Consider the following 17768-nt stretch of genomic DNA (forward strand, 5'->3'; position numbering starts at 1 on the left):
CTGAGCTCTGGGAACAAAGCAGAAAACAGAGCAGCCTTGGAGGGTGTCTTCGGCTCCTCGCTCAACGTCCTTTTCTAATCTGAGAACTCTAGCTAAGGACAGTGACGTTAAATCATACTCCAATGTATTTTTCATATAAAAATGTAATAGTTTTAAGGAGGTTTCTAAGCAATACCTTACACAGAGTTAAAAGGCATTTTAACATCATTTCTGACTGAGAGTATGGTAAGCTTTGACTAAATTAACTGAAGTATAGTGGCAACATGACAGAATAAAATGATAACTTAGAAAGTTATCTGAACGTGTGGAAACATCACCATGTTATATCAAAGATAAGTGTAACTAAAAGTATAGCAGTGGAGGTAGCGGGGGTTCCAACCCAAGATGCTCTGTTGTTCAAAGAACAGGTATGACTGATTTCCAGGTAGGCTCCAGACATCTTCGGCCACTCCTCTGCTGAGTTTCACCCCAAAGCTGGGGCTGTCAGTGTTCCCTGTTATTCTCCCAACAGACGAAAGAGAAACAGCATGTATTCCCTTCTGCTTATAAAAGCAGCAAGTAAACGGGCTTTATGATCGTAAGAAATGCCAACTTAATTAGCTTTTTTTGTTCCAGGTAATAAGTTGTTTTCTCCAAGGAATGCCCAAAATTAACAACAATGTTTGAAGAAGTTTATATTTCCTTTTCTTTTCCCACTTAAGATTCATAGATGAAAAATTACATACAAAGATAGTAAGAAATTATCATGGTTTATTGTTTTTGAATGTAACAAGATAACATGTTACAATAGTGAGAGTTAGAAACTGTTTCATCTGACTTGTATTTTGAAATCTTCCATTGAGAGGGAAGGATCCTATGTGCCCCAAACCCTAAAGGTTATGGAAATCAGAAATATCTTCTTATATCAGGAGTTCTTCACTTGGACGTTCACAGATGTTTTTCAGGTAGGCCTGTGAATCCCATGGAAAAGTATTAAAAAACATGTTTTGTCTGTGCATTTTGTAAGTTTATGGCTTTTCAAAAGAATCTCGAAGGAGTCTGTGAACCAAAACAGTTTGAGAACTCCTTTACTACAGTCTATTGAGATTCTGAAGGTAGTGAATTCATTTATAAGGAATTTCACACAATTTTTTGGACGTTTCTTTAAACTTTGCATTTGAAACCAAGATGTATAGTCATCAAAGACATATTTTACAAATATGCCTACTTTACACGATGACATTTTTTTCATGTGCACAATTTGGAGAAGTGTTTCTTGCCCCTGAAAAGCAGAAAGGATTATCCAACTATAAGTCCATTTCATTTGACTCTGAGGATTTCATTCCCTGCACAGCTGACTGAAATGAAATTCTATAAAGCAGATCCTCTATTCCCGCTGTACAGTTGTAATGTCTGTTTGTGGTCCAGCACAAGAGTGGAAGATGGCCGAACCTCATCTTCCCACCAAGCTGCTCTGGCAGTGGGAATTTGGGGCATTATCTTTGAGTCCTTGTGGGCACAGCTCTGTCCCAAGTAAATAAAAAACAAGGGTCTGTGCCCTCTAGGTACGTACCACCTATTGGGGAGACAAAACATGTGCTCAAAATATATGCAAGTTTTTTTCCCCCAACAGGCCATGATATACACTGGAGAAACTATAAGTGTACACAGGATTACTCTAGAATATACAATCCCCATGGCTAACATTGTCCTTGATTATGATATGTCTTATTAGGAATATATAGATCATTTATAGTTGATTTATCAGTGTTGGTAATTCTTCAAAATCCGCCTGTGAAAAATCCAGTTGTTTTGAAGAATAAATTTTAGGACCTAATTTTTAAATAAACTACACAGATTTATTTTGCAAAAGTAGATTTTCCTAAATTCAGAGTGATCAGCAATCTAAATAACTGGACTTTCAATCACACGCTTCTGTTTTCAAGTAGGCGAAGAAAGTTTTCTTTCCTATAAGATAGAGAAAAACATGTATATTTTTCATATACATACGCTTATTTATATACACATATACATATATATGAAGTTTAGCAGAAGTTGCTATTTTACAAACATTTATTAGAATAGGTGCATTAAAACTTGATAAGGTTTGTAAAATTTATAGAGGCATCCCTTTCAAGGCCTGATGTGAGTTATGAAATCTAATTTTGTTTTCATAGCTCTGTGATAAAATTTTATCAATGTTATAAAAAGGGTCTTGACTAAGACTGACCGGAAATCTGAACTATCTGGCCAGGCAATAAAAACACATTCCTTAGCTGCAAAGTGTCAGACAAGCAAGGTTTACCTGAAATTGATCGATAAGTCTTCCTTTTACAGTTGAGTGCATTCACTTTACCTCATAGGATAATAGTTTTTTTTTAATGGTTTTTCCATTAATATCAGACTTCAGTGTTAGTAAGAAACAAGAGAGACATAAAAGGGAGAGAGACAGGCCATCAAGAAAGAATGCTGTGATCTTTAATGGTGAGCACTTGTGCTCAGACGAAGTGCTTGCGTGGCTGGGACTTTTTTTTTTTTTTGCCAACTGTTATGGGTTGACTTGTGTGCCCCTCCCCCCAAGTTCACATGTCAAAGCCTTAACCCCCAGCATCTCAGAATGTGATCTTATTTGGAAATAAGATCATTGCAGATGTAGTTAGTTAAGATAAGGTCATTCTGGGGTACAGTGGGCCCCTAATTCAATATGACTGGTGTCTTTATGAAAATGGAAAATTTGGACACAGACAGGGACACAGGAAGGATGCCATGTGAAGATGGAGGCAGAGACTGGGTGATGATTCTATAAGTCGAAGAACACCAAAGATTATCTGCAGACCACCAAAACTAGGGCAGAGGCATGGAACACATGCACACTCCAGAGGGAACCAACCCTGCCAACACCTAGTCTCCCGAACTCTGAGACAATGCATTTCTGTTGTTTAAGCCCCCATTTTGTAGTACTTTCTTATGGCAGCCCTAGCAACTAATACACGAATGAATACAGCCATTAGGCTAAGAAGTGAGACCCCCAATGGCTTGCTATGTCCTGGTGAGCTACTGAGGACCTCTGCCACACACTGGGCTGTGCTCCTTCCACCTTGAGTTGAGCATCTGAGGGTAACTCACTTGGCCTAACTTAGCCACCATCAGGGAAATCGTCCAGACAGGTAGCACCTAACCCATAAAGTGATTCCTTGATGAAGGCATCCAGTGCACTCAATTTTAGAATTACCAATAACCACGCCTGAAACTTCTACAGCATTGAAAACTTATAAAGCGTTTCTAGGGTGGTAGAATGGAAACAGCACAGGCTTTGAGGTGAAGAAGATCTGAGTTCGAATACCAGCTCTGCCACTTATTGGCTAGTGGCTTCGGGCAAGATCTATCACCACTCAGAAGCTCAGCTTCCTCATTTGTAAAATGGAAAAGGACAAAAAATGTCTCCTTCTGAAGATGGTCATGAGTATGGAATGAAATAGACAATAGTGTCAGAGGTCCAGCTGGCCTGGCACGTGGAGACACTCAAAGCAGCATTGGTGCCCCTCCCCTTCCATGTTTCTTATTTGATCCTCATGCCAAAGCACTTGCTCAATAGTGCAGGAGGCAAGACTCAAGTCAGGCCTTGAACACCAAGCCCCTGGGAGGAACCACCTCCAGTCCTTGGCTACCACTAAGCTGGGCCGTGGCCTCCCTCTGCTGCTCTGATGAAACCTGGATTGGGCTTCTGAGCACCAAAGTGATCTGGATGCCAGTCCTAGTGACCACCTGTTCGAAAGGCCCTACCAAACAGAGAGCTAGGCTTCCCATGGTCATCTGGAATTCTTGCTGTCCCTCTTGTTGCCCAATTGTATCGCACTACTGAATCAGAATCAGACTTTTAAAGTTGGATGGGACTTTAGAGATGAAAGAGCCTACTTTCCTCATTTCATAGAAGACAAAACAGGAGCTCAGAAGGATGGGCCTCCAACCAGTTAGCATTGAGTTGAATGGTCTCATGAACCGTAGTCTAATGTTTCATCCTATTAGATCCCAAACACTCATGGTGTCAGTTTAGGAACGGAAGAACCTGAATAGATCCAAGGTGTCCTTGGATCGTATTGTACGGTATTTTATGCATTATAAAATAGTCTCAGAATAAACCTTTGTCATTGAAGAGAAATGTGGCTTTAGTGGTATCAAGGTCCTTCCTAGCTCTATGGTACTTAGACCAAGACAACGTGCAGGTGGATTTCAAAATGGTGCTGCAATTGCATTTAATGAAGGGGTGGGTTGCTTCGGCGCTCTTCCTCACCTACTTTGTGGAGGGAGTGAAGTTTGCTCATCACAGCCCCCAGCATGGAGCAGCTCCTTTCCGGAGCTCATGGGAGTTTCAAAGTAGGTGGAGGGGGTAGGGAGCAGCAGCTCTTACTTGGAAATCTCCTAAATTGGCTGACTCCCATTTACATGCTGTTTCTGGCAACAGAGATCAGTCTGGGTCACCTCTATGCCACTGAGTAAATATGCTGAAAATTATTACTATTTCAGACAAATGTTTAACTGTTCTCAGATTATCTATGACACCAAGGGCCAAAGTCACAGCAATCTAACCTGGGAGTGAGTTTATTTTACTTGGTGATTTATGGAATGAGAATTCTGGGCGCTCTGTGGGACTAATTTAATACGAAACATTCAGATGTCTGTCTTATAATGCCATTCATCTTCCCTTAGCCTGCTTGCACCAGGGGGCATGTGGTTCAGAGAGCAGGCTCTCCCTTCTCAGCCACAAATCATCACACTTGTGAAAGGGGGTGACATGTCTTCCCTTCCAAGCCAGGCTGCCTGCAGCAGAGGCAGCGAGCAAAGGGTCCATCTGGGCACTGATGAGAGAAGAGAGTTTTCCACTCTATCAGGCCTCGGGAGTGTTTTGAACATTACAGTCAGCAAAGGTGGGATCATAATCGACACTGTTTTGGTTTGCCCTGTGATAAAGGAAATTTAGTCAGTGTCTACTGCCTTACCAACAAGTAAAAGACTTGTTTTATAAGAAACTTATGTAATATTTTGTGGATTTATGTGATAAGTCATGTACTAGCTTAGGTTGCTATAACAAAGTACCAGAGGCCTAGAAGCAACAGAAATTAATTTCTCATAGGTCTGGAGCTTGGAAGTTCCTGGTCAGGGTGCCAGCATGGTTGGGTTCCGGTGAGGGCCCTCTGCTGGGTTGTGGACTGTGGACTTCTCATTGCATCCTCACATGGCAGCGAGGAGAGCAGAGGAAGGAAGCTCTCTTATGACTCTTGTAAGGGCAAGAATCCCATTCATGAGGGCTCCATCCTTGACCTCATCTAATCCTAATTACCTCAAAAGACCCCACTTCCCTATACCATCACATTGGGGCATAGGATTTTAATATATGAGTATTGGGGGCACAAAAATATTCACTCCATAACAATGCATGTGAGGAGAAGAAAGTTCCATCAAAAAAAACAAATCAGACTCTGATTCAATTTCTATGTTAAAAAGCTGGTACCTTTTTAAACCAGTTACCCTAAATTTTAGATTCATTCAAGAAATATTCACTAATGTATGCTATATGGTAAGCAATATGCAGATACTGGGAATACAGGTTTGAAAGCCTGGCCTTACTTTCAAGGAGTTTATAGATGAGTAAAAGAAAGAATATGTCAACAGTGGTGAGCCAAAGTAAACAGGGGGACACAGGGACATATGAAGGAAGCTTCTACAGAGCTGGGTGTGGGCAGTACTCAGGGACAATTTCCTGAGAAAGCAGGAGGAAGAGAACATGCAAAGGAAGTGAGAGACAACACACGATTTGGGAGAAATTGAGGGAACATTTACGGTGAGTGGGATGCAGATTTCTGTGAGCAAAGGGGTGTGAAAACTGAGGCTGCAGGGCTTGGGGGGCCCAATATTCCCAAGATCATTGGGTACCACAGGGAGGAGTCTGTTCTTTATTTTGATGACAATGTAAGGTCCCTGAAAGTTTTTAAACAAGAGGGTAACACAATATGTTTTTTATTCTAGACAGATCATTTTGGCTACAACTTGGATAAACAATTGGAGTAGAGCAAGGCTGGGGGTATACACTGATGAGTTACAAAGCCATCAGTATTATGAAAAGATACTCAACTTCACTAGCTATTAGGGAAATGCAAATCACAACCACAATGAGATAACACCTCACACTTGTTAGAATGGCTATCATCAACAAGACAAGTAATAGCAAGTGTTGGAGAGGATGTGGAGACAAAGGAACCCTCATACACTGCTGGTGAGAATGTAAAATGGTGCAGCCACTGTGGAAAATAGTACGGAATTTCCTCAAAAAATTAAGAATAGAATTCCCATATGACCCACCAATCCCTCTTCTGGGTATCTACCTCAAAAATCCGAAAACATTTATCCGTAAAGATATATGTACCCCTAGGTTCATTGCAGCAATATTCATGGTGGCCAAGACATGGAAACAACCAGAGTGTCCTTCCATAGATGATTGGATAAAGAAGAAGTGGTATTAGTACACAATGGAATACAAGTCTGCCATAAGAAAAGATGAAATAGTGCCATTTGTGACAACATGGATGGATCTAGAGATTATCATGCTAAAGCGAAATAAGTCAGACAGAAAAAGTTGAGAACCATATGATTTCACTCTTATATGGAATATAAAACTGAAAGCAACAAATGAACAAGACAAACAAACAAACAAAAAACTCATAAACACAGAAAACAGTTTAGTGGTTACCAGAGGGAAAAAGGGGAAGAGGGAGGTAGAAAAGAGAAAAGGGGGTCAAGTATATGGTGGTAGAAGGAGAACTGACTCTGGGTGGTGAACACACAATGCAATATACAGATGATGTATTATAGAATTGTATATTTGAAACCTACATAATTTTATTAACCAATGTCACTCCCATAAATTTAAAAAGAATGTGAATGATAAAAAATAAAATAAATACAAAATAAAGATAACCATCAGTATTATCCATGTGAGCAACAATCTGAAATAAAACAGTATAACTAAACAACTTCAAAGCACATTAAGAAAGTTGTTAGCCAGTCTGGCCTCCCTCGGGAGAGGGCGAGATGGTAACAAAAAAAAATCAAACTCCACAACGGAACTCAGCCTATCAAAATGACTGCATTGAACAAAAGGCAAAGAAAGGTCTAATAAAAAGGTTTTGGCATTCCAAATTGATTTGGAAAAATTGCCTGATGCCAGAGTGTCTTGAGTTTTGCTGGGATATATGTGCAAGATCCACATTCTCGGATATACTTGCTTGCGTTCACAAGTGTAACTTGGGAGTCCAAATGGTATCCATTCTGATATTGTAACCAAAGTCATAGATTTCAACCTCAAGTTTGTGTCGCCTGTATAGCAAAGATCCCCAAGGTTACCCCATCAGGGTCAGTTTCGAAGATGCACCCAAGGGCAAGCCTCTCACGGCTGAAGAGGGATAGTGACAGGCCAGCTGAGTCCACTGCTAATTCCATCCCTCAGTGGTGACGGGAGATAAGGACCATAACAATGGCAGAACTAGGGGTCTATACCAAAAATGCCATGGAGCCCCGAATTGCAGTCATGTCCACAGGGATCTAAGGAAAGATCAACCCACACCACTGCTTACACAGCCAAGCTGTGCTTTGTATCACGTGATCCCTGACACCCTAATCTGAATAAATGAGTCTAAGGCAGCTACTGGCGGCCTCCAGCCATGCAATCTTCCATTAGAAGACATAAAAACTGTAATTCAGATGGTCGTGTGGCCCTGGAGCCAAAAGAAATATAAAGAGAAGGCAGAAAACAGAAGTCATGAAGCAGCAGAAACTGTAAGTAGGCATGCGAGCATCTTAGCATAGAACAGAAGAGCCCGTGGAGAAGCAGAAAATTCATGGAAGAAGCAAGAAGCCCAAAGAAATGGGGAAGTCAAGAGTGGGAATGGCAGACTTACTGGGTGGCCATTTGGACAGACAGGCCCTTACATGGCTGCCCACTGCACTTAAAAAAGAAAAATTCAAATGCCTTAGCAGGACCTACAAGGCCCTTCAGAATCCAGCTCATCTCCTTCCCCTACACTTCACCTCATACCTGTTACTCCAGCATTTGTGGTGTCTGCACCATCCAAGTAGCCACACACCGATTGCATTCACCTTTGCGTGCCCAGCACCCAGAACAGTGAGCACCTGGCTATATTTATATATGAATAGTTCCTAAAAAAAAAAACTATTTTATTTGCATTTTCTGTCTTCTAAGGAAAGTGTCTGTCTCTCAACCTATATGGATTTCATTGATGGGACAAGAAAACTATCTTCAAAATTGTCGTTTCTAAGAGCACATGTTACTGAACTGAAATAACAGCCTGCGGTGTTTCACACTGTTAGATGAGCCCGCCAGGGATGCGGGTGGCTCAGGCTTCTACATAAACTAGACTTAGAGCAAACATGGAACAGAGAGGTTCTAGCCTCCCATCTAACAAGAAGCTCTTTCACTGGAGAAAGGTCACTTCGGCAAATAGGACCCTGGTGCTTTTTCTAAAGCTCTTTCTCTTTACACATATAAAAAAATGCATGAGAAAACTCCAGGAAGCTCTTTCCCCCACCCTCAAAATAACTATATATATTCTAGCCCTGGCATTATTCTTGTGACCTTTAAAATAGGAAGACTTTTATCAGCACTGAAAGCAGCTTAATTAACAGGGGAAGCTTCCCCACCTCAAACTCATGTGTTTCACCTACAATATCTGGGTCCTGGTTACAAGCTCTGGGTGGTTTGTCCCGACCCAAGAACATTTCCATTATTTCTCCAGGAAATGGTGATGAGAAAACGTGAGGACATTTAGACTCAAACCCTCACACACATAGCAAGTGATTCTTTGTCTTCATAGCCGCTGAGCACAAAGGCAAGGGGAAGTGTTCCAGTCCACAAGCGTTCTGTAAACTGGTACTGAGAACTTCCGGTCACGCCCAGCTGTCAGTCACAAACTCCTGAGCCAGTTTCTCAGTGTGCTCAGCTAGCACTCTCCATACCAGGGGCATCTTAAATGCTCAGCCCCTGCCCCCACCTCAGGTGTTCAGAGCAAGGAGCTTTCAGTCGGGCCTGGGACTCTGCATTCCATCAAACTCCACAGCTGCTGCCTGGGAACATTCAACTCTGAGAAGTGTATTAAGAAAGCACCCTTACTGATCCACAAATGGCTCCGGGGACGGTTGTTTTTAACATAAAAGATGGGATCTAACGGCCCTTAGACGAGAAATTGCAAGGAAGGCTGAGACGAGAAGGCCCAAATGCAAGGTGTGAAAGAAAGGAAGGAAGAGGGGAAAGAGGGGCGAAAATGAAAAAAGAGATAGAATCAAACCTTATACGAGGGGGGCAATAACCCTAGCAGTTCTAAGGGTTCCTTCCTCTCCTCCTTTCCTCTCCAGCACAGTCTGCAGGGTTGCTTACGGAGAGGCCGCCTGTGGGCAATTTCCTTTAAAACAGCTGCTGGCCGGTGGTACCTTGAGACTGACTGCCCAGCTGTCTCAGTTGTTCTGACAGAGTTGACCTTGAGCATCCACACCCAGGCTAAAACCTCACTATTGATTCCCACGTTTGAAACTTCTCGGACTGATAAGCCAGGACCTAATGGATCCGGCGGTTGACTGCACCGTATATCTATCCCTAAACCAGCACAGGGATACAGCCGACAATGAGTGATAGCACATCCAATTCGGAATCACCGTTTTACTTGTCATATAAATATAATTTCCTGTCTCCTTTCTTCCTCCCTCCCCCAACCCAGTTGCACCCTGGGCATAAGCACGTCCTCTCTCCTCATATATTTCTATTTGCACATATGGTACAGGGTGACAGCCTATTGATAGTAGTTTCATATTACAGAGTCGGAGAATTAGAAAATACTATAGCCGGCAGCAGACACCCACTGAACACCCCCAGTCACCCAGTGGGTCCATTTACTTTCATCAGCACGCGCCTAAGTGGTCTTTGTTGATCTTGCTCTGCAGTTGCTTCTGGCCAAGCAGCCCTAAACCGGGCAGGTTATGCAGAATTCTAGTTTATTGTGTTGAGAAGAAAGCTGCTGCTCTTTCTTTCTGCTTACCTACCCGTAGGAGGGGCTGAGATGTGCTCTGCAACCGAAGGGAACTGGAGCCACTGATTTAATAAAAACATCCGAGGAGCATCATCGGGCCCAAATTCCACTTAACTGGATATTTGCATCTGATGTTGTGGCAATTTAGAATAACACAGACCGGTGAGCTTTGATCGCTCTCTTCCAAATGATGCTAGAAAACACTGGCTGCCTTGGTGAACAAATCTCAGTGCCACTGAGCACACCTAGGCAATTGTTAAAGGTTAGTCCACAAACGCTGCAACAGCTACTGGTCACAATCTCTAAATGATTGTCGTGAAAGAGAACAGATTTATGTTTGCCTTTCATTGTCGTTGTTTGTTTGTTGCTTTGTCTTCTTGACTCACACAAAAAATTATTTAGTTATTATGAATAATCCAGGGGAAAAAAATGGAAATTCATGGTTATCGCTCTACGAAACTACCTCTATCTTCTGAATCATTACTAATATGTCCTGTTTTATAAAGCTGATATAAGCACACAGATAAAATGCTCCTTATTTATAAATGCCATTGGCTAATCTCACAATGTCTGTCAAACTTTCAGGCACAGTGTTTTTAGTTAGCTTGCTCAGAAACATGCCACTTCACTCCAACACGTAATCAGGCAACCAAAGCTAGCAGTGGGGCAGAAACATCCAGAAAATTCCTCCTTCTGAGGACAATCAGAAATGTTGGTGCGCTGTTCATTAACATCTGGATCACCTTACGGGTGTTTGTGAACCAGCAGGAAATAAATTTCTGGAGAAAGCCTTGGACTCGAGGATGGTTGCTATAGTATTTAATAATAAATGGTTTCCAGTTGATAGAAAAATATTGAAATGTGACTTATACATATGAGGCTGATTCAAATTTGATAAACATGTCCCCAAAGGAAATTACTGGGTTTATTAAAAGCCCAGGAGGGCTGAACAGAATTGCAATAGTCTTCTCCTAGAGTCCTTGCTGAAGGTAGAGTAACTGCTCCCCAGTCCACCTTCCAGCCAACCAAACAGGAAGGTGAATAATAAGGAAAGAGAGGGGCTGTTCTTAGTCTAAGGTAAAAGTGGCTATGAATGGCCCAGCTACTCTGGGCTGGCCGTCATCAACAAAGTAAGTGTCGCTGCCTTGCTGGTAAAATGTGATGTGTTGATGACTGTTACATTACCTCTAAAACCCCATTTACTAGTAATAGAAAAGTTCAGTTAAAGAGTTTTGCCTCATGTCTCCTGGTGCTTGAGATAGCATTGTGTGATATTACCAATTTTCGCTTCAGGCATATTCACATGCAACCGTGAAGACTTCACAGGAATTTGCACATTTGAATCAGGGTGAAATTATGCCATTTTCATAGCAAATCAACTTCTCCTTGGCAGCAAAATGATGGGCACTTTTGCACCCAGAGAAATGTCTTTGTTTTCAAGGAATTTTGAAGCCCCAAATTAAAAAACTCTGTGTGTATGGGATGGTGAGCCAGTCATTCTAAGGAGAGGCCCGGCGGGTTAAGAACATGGTTGGTCCACTTTCTGACCGGAAGTATGTTCCTTAACTCTTCTCATTTCGACTTTCTTGTTAAAATAAAATAATAAAATAAAATAAAATACATAAAATAAAATAAAAACAAAAAGCAAAATGGGGGTCCCCTGCGATCTTTTTTTCCTACACGTCACAAAGCTGTTCTGGAATGCCTTTGCATCTCTAACGTAGCCCAACACGGAGGGAAACTGTCTGCAAAAGGGCAAATTGCTGTGGATGTAACTTGTGAAATTTCACCTCCACTTGCACTGCTTTTAGCAGCATTGGAGGCAGTAGGAATTTATTCATGCAGCCCTACTGATTTGCAGACTGAGAGTAAATACAGGGCCTTTTGCAGCAATTACCAAGAGCCCCCTTCAGTAGAAATGATCTACTGCTTTCCAGCATCACATTAAAGTGGGGGGTTGAGGAGTGAGCCCAGCTGAGCCATTCTATACACACCTAGCCAGGCTGCAATTTATATTCAGACAGAGCTGTGAAGGGCTTTCAGAAGAGGAGAGAGAAAAAGAACATTTCTCTGGAAATTTTCCACTAGGACCAGAAACCAAACTCTGATTTGTCACTGCTATTACAAACAAACAAAAAAATGATTCTTTCTTCATGGCGGGAAGAAATTGACAGGTAAGGTCCTTTCTTCCTGTAGGATTGATACCTGAGATTGTTAAAAATATCCCTTGATCCCTTTATAAAACAACTCACACACACAAAAATCATTACATGGCTTTTCCTTCCAATAGTGCATAGATCCTCTTCCAGAGTTTCTGTATTGAGGACACAGTCTATGACTTTTGGTTACTGAGCTAATGCCAGGAATTACCCAGCTTCACCCTTGTGACAACATCTATCTGTGCCCCACCAAGCCCTGCACTGTCACTACAGGCCAAACTGAGGGGGAATTGGAGGAGGGAAGATCAATTCACGTGGCATTCGGTGGCCATCGGCCATTTCATTTTCATTCATAAATGGAATATTTTAACATGGATGTTTGGAAAATATGGTGGCTGAGTCTGAGTCAAATTTAACATTACGTGGTCAAAAAGACTATTTTATTTTAATATATATATATATATAACATATATATATAATATATATACATATATATGTATATATATATATATATATATATTTATACACACATACACACACATATATATATATTATTTTACCCCACTAAATTATTTTTCAGTAATAACTAGTAGTTTTCTTTTTTCCCTTGGAAGAAAATACACCTAACATAGTTATTTACAGGCATTGCTTTGTCTAGTTTTGTTGCCTTTCCAAGAGTAGATTTGAGGCATCAAATGCCACTCTCCATAAAATGTGAAGTGTAAAAACTTTTTAAAGAGTCTGCAGAAAACTAAAAAGGATGGCTAATAATCACATCATAGCAAGTGTATGAGAATATACATATGGGCTATACCTGCAAAATACAACACAAAGTGTGATGGCTCTGCTAGGAACAGTGAGGACGTACCAGACACCGCAGCTTCTCGGATGGAGACACCACAATATCTGTGGCTTCAGGGCCCTGCTGCCTTCGGATTCGGGCATAATTTGCTCTGACCTCCATCAGTTGCTTTAACTCTGTTTAAAAGAGAAGAAGAAAAGAAAATTATTTTGAGAGCTGAAACAATGTAAACAATTAAAAGTCCAGGGTAATGAAACACTTGAAATTCCCTCAGAAATCCTCGACTCCCACGCTGGACTCTCTCATTACACACTTGACTTGCTTATCACACCAGATATGTATTAACATTCTTTGGATTTTTACAGAATGGCAGTTGCTAGAAAGAGCTTCTTTCCAGGCTTTTTAGAAAGCCTGAATTGAAAGCTAACCTCCAATGGTCTGAAAATTGAACCCACTGAAAACATGGTAAACACAGCAGTGAGAACAGTGTTCAGATCTCATGACAAAAGGCATAAAGCACTCTTTTAATTTTGTTGGGGTTTGTGTGAAAGAAACCATTCTAACAGTGTCTGATTTGTTTTGCCAAAACAAATTCATTTTTCAAAATCCCAATGTGATTCTTTGATGACTAACTTCCACATGCTAAATGTTTTTATATTGCAGTACATAAAATACACCTAACACAGTTATTTATAATGTTATTATATAGTTATTATATAGTTATTATATAGTTTTTTGTTTTTACGTAGTGTTTAGTTTTGAAACTCTCAGGCTGTCTTATTTTTCTACTACATTAAGACAGAAAGTCACAGAAAAATTATGAGAGAAATGATTAATTAAATGTCTCTTAATAAATACATTTATTTCTCTCTTTTTCTCTTTTTAAAAAACATTCTGAATATTTAGATTTCTACTAAATAATTATTTCTAACTTAACTATTTCAGGAAAAAAAACAAGAGTAACATGGCACTCATATAGTAAAATATGTCTCTAAAGAACAACTAAATTAAAAGTCTGCTATCAATCAGATTTTCTAGAACATATGTCACTTCCTGGAAAGAATTCAGACAATTGTGGAAAACCACTGACACTTTCAGAATATGAAGGTAATATAGGGACCTGCTTTCATAGGGGAAAAAAAATCAACTTTCACATCATAGCCATCCATGTGGTTACAGAAATGAAGATGCAAAAATGTACGTTTGTCTACACAGTCTTGTCACAGGTCCACAGCGCTAACATGGAGGAAAAGGGTGGGGAGAATAATATTTGCATTTCTCGTTTTCTCTCTTCCCTTCACAGTTTTTCCTGGTAACAAGCTTGCTTCTGGGAAAGCGGCCTGCATTTCTCACTGTATTTTGGATATCCTTTTGGCTAGGGTGCCCGAAGCACAATTAGCTTCATTGAACAGAAAGGCCCAATGAACACAGTGAGGCCCGCAGGGCGGGGTGCAGACAACAGAAGGCCATCCCAAGAGTATGAAAGATTAAGCAGAAGTAATGAAGGCACTTGGAAAGGACCTCCTCCTTCACCACTGGTTGGCTTACTATTCAATCGTACTGTAATATTTCAAGTGGGTTCATGTACTTAATCAGACTGAAACCTCTTTCAGGGAAGGAACCCTGACAGATTTCTTCTATGAGCTATGCACTTCAGGAAAGCAGAATGCTGTCAACTAATACTTGCTGATGATAAGAACCCCACCTTGGTGTGTTCTAAGTAATCACATAGTAAAAGCTGGGGGGCCGCATAATGCTGAGTGATTAGGACAACAGAACACAAAGAATACAAAGATTGGAGGCTTAATATAGGAAGGGGCTGGAGGAATAGTCATAGCTTCCCTCAGAACAGTGCTGGGCATCCCAATATATGCCTGTTTTTCTGCTTTTTCATCTTCATTCCCAGTCTTTTGTCCCTTCTGGGCTAAATGTGAAGATATGATTACAACTGTTTTAAAAGCTTTTGGTTTACATACCTTATATATAAGGTAGTAATAATAATGTACGGAAACATTTTAAAAGAGTAATCTAGCTTTATTATTTTAGGAATCCTAGGTAACTCATTTCCCAACCTATTTAATTTCCTTTAAAGTGATACCAATGTTCTTCAGAATTTTCTAAAAATTATGTCTTTGCTAATACATGCTTACTTACAGAAAAGGGCTTTAAATTCTTCAGGATAAATAGGATACTGGACAAGAGTTGGTTTAAAAACAAATGCATGTTCTTTTCCACTGCTATGATTTATCAAAGAAAATTATCAAGGAACAGATAAGATGATAAAACGAGCATATATTTACTTATTACTCAAGAAAGGAAACCTGCAAACTGAATAGTTGCTATTAATAAAACATTAAGTTTTAAATAACTTGAAAAGTAGGAAGTCAGTGGAGCCTCACTTTCCTCCGGGTTCACGTTAAGGAAATACCTTCAGATTAGGCCCTTTAGAATTTCTGCAAATAGGCCCCTTGGATAAGGCTCAAAACTAACATAACATTCACTGAATTTTTTAGAGCAAACAGTGTCAACAGTGAGGTGCCAGCATATAAGTATATAAATTTAACTTTAGTAATATGGGGTAGAAAAGTACAGAGGAGGGCAGTTACTGAAAATCATAATGGGATATAAAATTGAGTAAGCAAGCTCTTTGCAAAAAAGACTGAATGCTTTATTTCTTCAGAAACTCGATGGAAAAGAAACTGTCACCCGTACCTTTTTGGGTTATAAAGCCGTGTCCCGTGGACACACAGATGACCATGTCTCGCTCTATGTCATCCCACGACTGGATCGGCTCTCCATTTGGGGTGTACAGTGTTCTGGCTGGGTGGACCATTTTGAGACGAGAGGAGCAGTCATCTAGCAGCTGACACACAAAGGGACGGACATACGGAAGATGGTTTGACGCAACATAATTGAGTACTAAAGAATCAATTCTTTTAAGAGAACTATTACACTGATTTGAACATTCATTTTACTTGTGAGTGTTAGAAAGAGGTATAGAAGGAAATGGGAAGAAGGACACAAGAAATTTCCCTCAGTGCTGGAACAATGAGGAGTGTAAGTGTTGTTCGGTAGACGTTTTCTTTCAGTTCTCCAGTTTTCCATGCGGAAAAAAAAGACTTCTTGCTATTTAAGAAATGCATAAATAGGAACAACTCTGGCTTGAGAATCCCCACTTGTTAGAATAGCCTTTTTTTTTTTTCCCTGAACAAGCAAGGAACTAGAAGAACAAAAGCACTGGCCTAGAGGTGAGGCGACCTGGGCTCTGGCCTCTGTTTGACCTCAGACAACTCAGGCAACTTCCCTGCGAAAGAGTCTCTATATAATCTACATAAAATAAAAGTTTTGGTCTAAGACCTCTCTGACTCCGTGATTCTACAATTAAGAAGTCCTTTTTTTCTTTTTTTAACTGGGTAAATTTAAAATCTATCTGGAGGGGCCTTATTCAATTTCTCTCAATTTTCCTAGAAATATTCATAATAAAAACACATGTGCAGATGCAAAGTGTCAACAGTACTAGAAAGATTGGTCAACATGCTGCCAGACCCCTAAAGGCAGTTCCATTAAAGTGTGAATAAGACTTTAAGACTAAATAATGAAAGCACGCAGGAAGAAAGTAAGAGGTTTCTACACACCTACCTATATGACTTTCACCTATCATACAGGCCATACACCTGTTCCTTCAAAATACAGGAGACAGGTCCACATCAGCTCCAAATCACCATTAATACTTCTTTTTTAGATCTGTTTAGGGGCTACAAATCACAACAATGCAGACTGACAGGGGGCAATACTGGACACAGGCCATCTTGCATCTGGTAAATGAATCAGTAACATGAAGCAAGACGAGAGTGATGAGACAATGCAATGCTCAGATGCAGTTTTCACCTGCTATTTTGAGCAAAGGAATGAATTGAATAATAACTAAAATTATCCAAGAACACATTCCCCTCTGTAGAGTGGGATAGTCAGAAAAGAGCAGCAGGAGAATGATGTTAAATGCAGCCCTACCTCTCCTGCTAAATGTCAGCCAGTCAGCAGCACTTTGACTAAATACTGTGCGTATGAACCAGCCCTCCCACTTAAGATGGAGGGGAGAATCCTTATGGCTCCCAAGGGAAAATATAGGGGAACCAAAGAGAAATAATCTGTCCTGTCTACTGTCAAGAAATTACACCCTGTACAAAGAGGTATAAATAGAGAAATGAACAACAGCAACAATATGAGCCTTATGAAAATATTCTACAACAATAGGAAAGAAGTACATTATACTCAATGTGAAGTTTAGAAAAAGATTTACAGCAGAGTACATTTTAGAAAGTATCTGTGCTGTGTTCCCCCAAAAGTAAATGAAATATGACTTTCATAAACAGACACACACACACACACACACAGAAATTAGATGACAATAGCTTAAAGAAAGGGAGCATGGCAGAGATGATGATGATGATGGTGACGATGATGATGATGATGATGATGACGACTGATGATGATGACGATGATGATGATGATGGTGACGATGATGACGACTGATGATGATGACGACTGATGATGATGATGATGGTGATGATGATGATGGCAACAGTAACAAATATAGCAGCTAAAATTTATGGGCTACATACATTTTATGGGCCACATCTCTACAGGCTAGGAACTTTTCTAAAAGTTTCCAAGGATAATTTAATTTCATTCTATGGAAATAACTATTATCCTTCTTTTGTCGATGAGAAAAAATGG

The 17768-nt window shown here is 40.3% G+C and overlaps 1 protein-coding gene across 1 annotated transcript in view; it reads right to left on the reverse strand.

Annotated features, from left to right (window-relative positions):
- Positions 1-749: 749 nt before the first annotated feature.
- LOC109450795 (doublecortin domain-containing protein 1) overlaps positions 750-17768 on the reverse strand; it is a 74658-nt gene continuing 57639 nt past the window's right edge. The window contains exons 18-20 of the mRNA XM_074336164.1: positions 15744-15894; positions 13098-13207; positions 750-1947 (exon numbers count right to left, since the gene is read on the reverse strand). Coding sequence (XP_074192265.1) covers positions 1921-1947; positions 13098-13207; positions 15744-15894 — 288 coding nt within the window. The 3' untranslated portion in view covers positions 750-1920. The remainder of the gene's footprint in view (positions 1948-13097; positions 13208-15743; positions 15895-17768) is intronic.

The sequence above is a fragment of the Rhinolophus sinicus genome, linkage group LG06, assembly GCF_036562045.2.
Source record: "Rhinolophus sinicus isolate RSC01 linkage group LG06, ASM3656204v1, whole genome shotgun sequence".
Lineage (NCBI taxonomy): Eukaryota > Metazoa > Chordata > Mammalia > Chiroptera > Rhinolophidae > Rhinolophus > Rhinolophus sinicus.